The 3,114-nt window shown below is 56.3% G+C and overlaps 1 protein-coding gene across 3 annotated transcripts in view; it reads right to left on the bottom strand.

Moving 5' to 3' along the window:
* The window catches only part of LOC113961448 (keratin, type II cytoskeletal cochleal-like), a 17,029-nt gene that overhangs the window by 1,503 nt on the left and 12,412 nt on the right, over nucleotides 1-3,114 (bottom strand). For all 3 annotated transcript variants that reach the window (XM_027671760.1, XM_027671762.1, XM_027671761.1), the window contains exons 6-7: nucleotides 1,655-1,875; nucleotides 221-255 (exon numbers count right to left, since the gene is read on the bottom strand). In XM_027671760.1, coding sequence (XP_027527561.1) covers nucleotides 221-255; nucleotides 1,655-1,875 — 256 coding nt within the window. The remainder of the gene's footprint in view (nucleotides 1-220; nucleotides 256-1,654; nucleotides 1,876-3,114) is intronic.

Here is a 3,114-nt window from a genome sequence, read left to right as displayed (position 1 = left end):
CAGCCCTTGTCCCCAGTCCCTCTCCAGCTCTCCTGGAGCCCCTTCAGGCCCTTACAAACAAACAGCAAACCCTACAAAAAAACAACCCCCACAAACAAAACCCTACAAAAAACCCCCTGCAAACAAAACCCCACAAACAACAAACCCTACAAACAACCAAACCCCACAAACAAAAAACCCTACAAACAACCAAACCCCACAGCCAACAGCCCCCACTCACAGATGTTGACGTTGCCGACTCCGTCCCCGGCCAACCTGTGGGAGGAGACAAAGGGAGAGGAGGGATCAGACTCGGCATTCCCGGGATTCCCGGGGCTGGGGAGTAGGACAAGGCTGGGAATTCAGGAATGACCCTTCCCGGGGGATCCACCTCCCCCCTGGGCTGTGCCCCGGCCCCTCATCCCAGTGGGGGGATGAGAGAGCTTGGAAGTGCTGGAATTCCACAGGGATTTCCCTTTGGAAACGTTCTGCCACGGCACCATAAATAGTTGGAGCCAATTTTTTTCCTTCTTTGCTTATTTTCCCCCAAACTCTCAATTCTTTTCCCCCCCCAGAATTTGCTTGTTCTGCTCTTCAGCCAAAGCCCCTTCAGGACCAAAAATCTGCTTAAAAAAGGCATTTTTTGCCTGTGTTTCCCTGTGGGAATGGGAGCTGGGTTCTCCTGCTGTCCCCAGCTGAGGGGATGAGAGAGCCCTGGAAGTGCTGTCTTAATTCCCCAGGGATTTCCCCTTGGAATTGTTCTGCCACGGCACCACAAGTGGTGGAAACCAATTTTCCCCTCCTTTGCTTATGATAAAAACCAATCTTTTCCCTCCCTTGCTTATCTTCCCCCAAACTCTCGATTATTCCCCTGCCAGAATTTGCCAGTTCGGCTCTTCAGCAAAAGCCCCTTCTGGACCAAAAATCAGCTAAAAAAGGGGTTTTTTTTGCCTGTATTTCCCTTTCCTGTGTGGAAATGGGAGTTGGGCTCTCCCGATGTCCCCAGCTGGGGGGGATTGGAGAGCCCTGGGATTTTTGCCCTAATTCCACAGGGATTTCCCCTTGGAATTGTTCTGCCACGGCACCAGAAGTGGTGGAAACCAATTTTCCCCTCCTTTGCTTATGATGGAAACCAATCTTTTCCCTCCCTTGCTTGTTTTCCCTGAAAAGCATCAATATTTTTCCCCCAGAATTTGCCAGTTCGGCTCTTCAGCCAAAGCCCCTCCAGGACCAAAAATCAGCTAAAAAAGGGGGATTTTTTTGCCCGTGTTTCCCTTTCTTGTGTGGAAATGGGAGCTGGGCTCTCCCGATGTCCCCAACTGGGGGGGATTGGAGACCCCTGGAATTTTTGCCCTAATTCCCCAGGGATTCCCCCTTGGAAATGTTCTGCCACGGCACCACAAGGGGTAGAAACCAATTTCCCCCTCCTTTGCTTATGATGGAAACCAATCTTTTCCCTCCCTTGCTTATTTTCCCCCAAACTCTCAATTTCCCCCCCCCCCCCCCCAGAATTTGCCAGTTCGGCTCTTCAGCCAAAGCCCCTTCAGGACCAAAAATCAGCTAAAAAAGGGGTTTTTTTGCCCGTGTTTCCCTTTCCTTTGTGGAAATGGGAGCTGGGCTCTCCCACCATGCTGAGGGGTCAGAGTTCTGGCTCCATTCCCCAGGGAATTCCCACCTGCTCTCCTCCCCTTCCAGCAGCTTCCTGTAGGTCGCGATCTCGATGTCCAGGGCCAGTTTGACGTTCATGAGCTCCTGGTACTCTCGGAGCTGCCGGGCCATGTCGGCCTTGGCTTTCTGCAGGGCATCTTCCAGCTCGGCCAGCTTGGCCCGGGCGTCCTTGAGGGCCATCTCCCCGCGCTCCTCCGCCTCGGCCACGGCCGCCTCCAGCTTGGCTCGCTGCGGGAACAGGGCAGGGCATCAGCAGGGCTCAGCGGGGCTCAGCTCAAGGCCCTGGAGCTTAGGGGGATCCCCAGAAATCAGCAGGATCCTCAGAGCTCAGTGGGATCCTCAGAGCTCAGCAGGATCCCTGGAGCTCAGCGGGGCTCAGCTCAAGGCCCTGGAACTCAGCAGGATCCCCGGAGCTCAGAGGGATTCCTGGAGCTCAGTGGGATCCCTGGAGCTCTGCAGGATCCCTGGAGGAGCTCACCGGGATCCCTGGAGCTCAGCGGGATCCCCGAAGCTCAGGGGGATCCCTGGAGATCAGAGGGATTCCTGAAGCTCAGTGGGATCCCTGGAGCTCAGTGGGATCCCTGGAGCTCAGCGGGATCCCTGGAGCTCAGTGGGATTCCTGAAGCTCAGCAGGATCCTCAGAGCTCAGTGAGATCTCTGGAGCTCAGCAGGATTCCTGGAGCTCAGGGGGATCCCTGGAGCTCAGTGAGATCCTCAGAGCTCAGCAGGATCTTTGGAGCTCAGTGGGATCCCTGGAGCTCAGTGGGATCCCTGGAGCTCAGGGGGATCCCTGGAGCTCAGTGGGATCCCTGGAGCTCATCGGGATCCCTGGAGCTCAGTGGGATCCCTGGAGCTCAGCCCCTGCCCCTCCTAATTCACCTTGGAGCTCATTGGGAGCTGCTCAGACTCCAACAACCTTTCAAGTGTGGACTGGAGCAGACCCGGAGCCACCAAACATCCCAGAGCCACCCCAAAACCACCTCTGGGGGGGGGCCACGTGGAGCTGGAACCCTCAGCTGTGCCCCTGCATCTCCTAATTCATCCCAGAGCTCCTTGGGAGCTGCTCAGACTCTGACAACCTTTGATGAGGGGACATTTGACAAGGGGACATTTGACAAGGGGCAGCAGGACCTGGAGCAGACCTGGAGCCACCAAACGTCCCAGTCTCACCCCAAAAGGACCCCTGAGGCCCCATATGGAGCTGGAACCCCTGGCTGTGCCCCTGCACCTCCTAATTCATCCCAGAGCTCTTTGGGAGCTGGTTGGTCTCTGACAACCTTTCAAGTGTGGACTGGAGCAGATCTGGAGCCACCAAACCTCCCAGTCCCACCCCAAAACCACCCCTGGGGGGCCCCACGTGGAGCTGGAACCCCCGGCTGTGCCCCTGCATCTCCTAATTCATCCCAGGGCTCGTTGGGACCTGGTTGGTCTCTGACAACCTTTGAACGGGGGCAGCAGGACCTGGAG

This window comes from Neopelma chrysocephalum, unplaced genomic scaffold, assembly GCF_003984885.1.
Source record: "Neopelma chrysocephalum unplaced genomic scaffold, ASM398488v2 Primary Assembly neopelma1_97207, whole genome shotgun sequence".
Taxonomy (NCBI): domain Eukaryota; kingdom Metazoa; phylum Chordata; class Aves; order Passeriformes; family Pipridae; genus Neopelma; species Neopelma chrysocephalum.
This window is presented reverse-complemented; position numbering and strand designations above follow the sequence as displayed.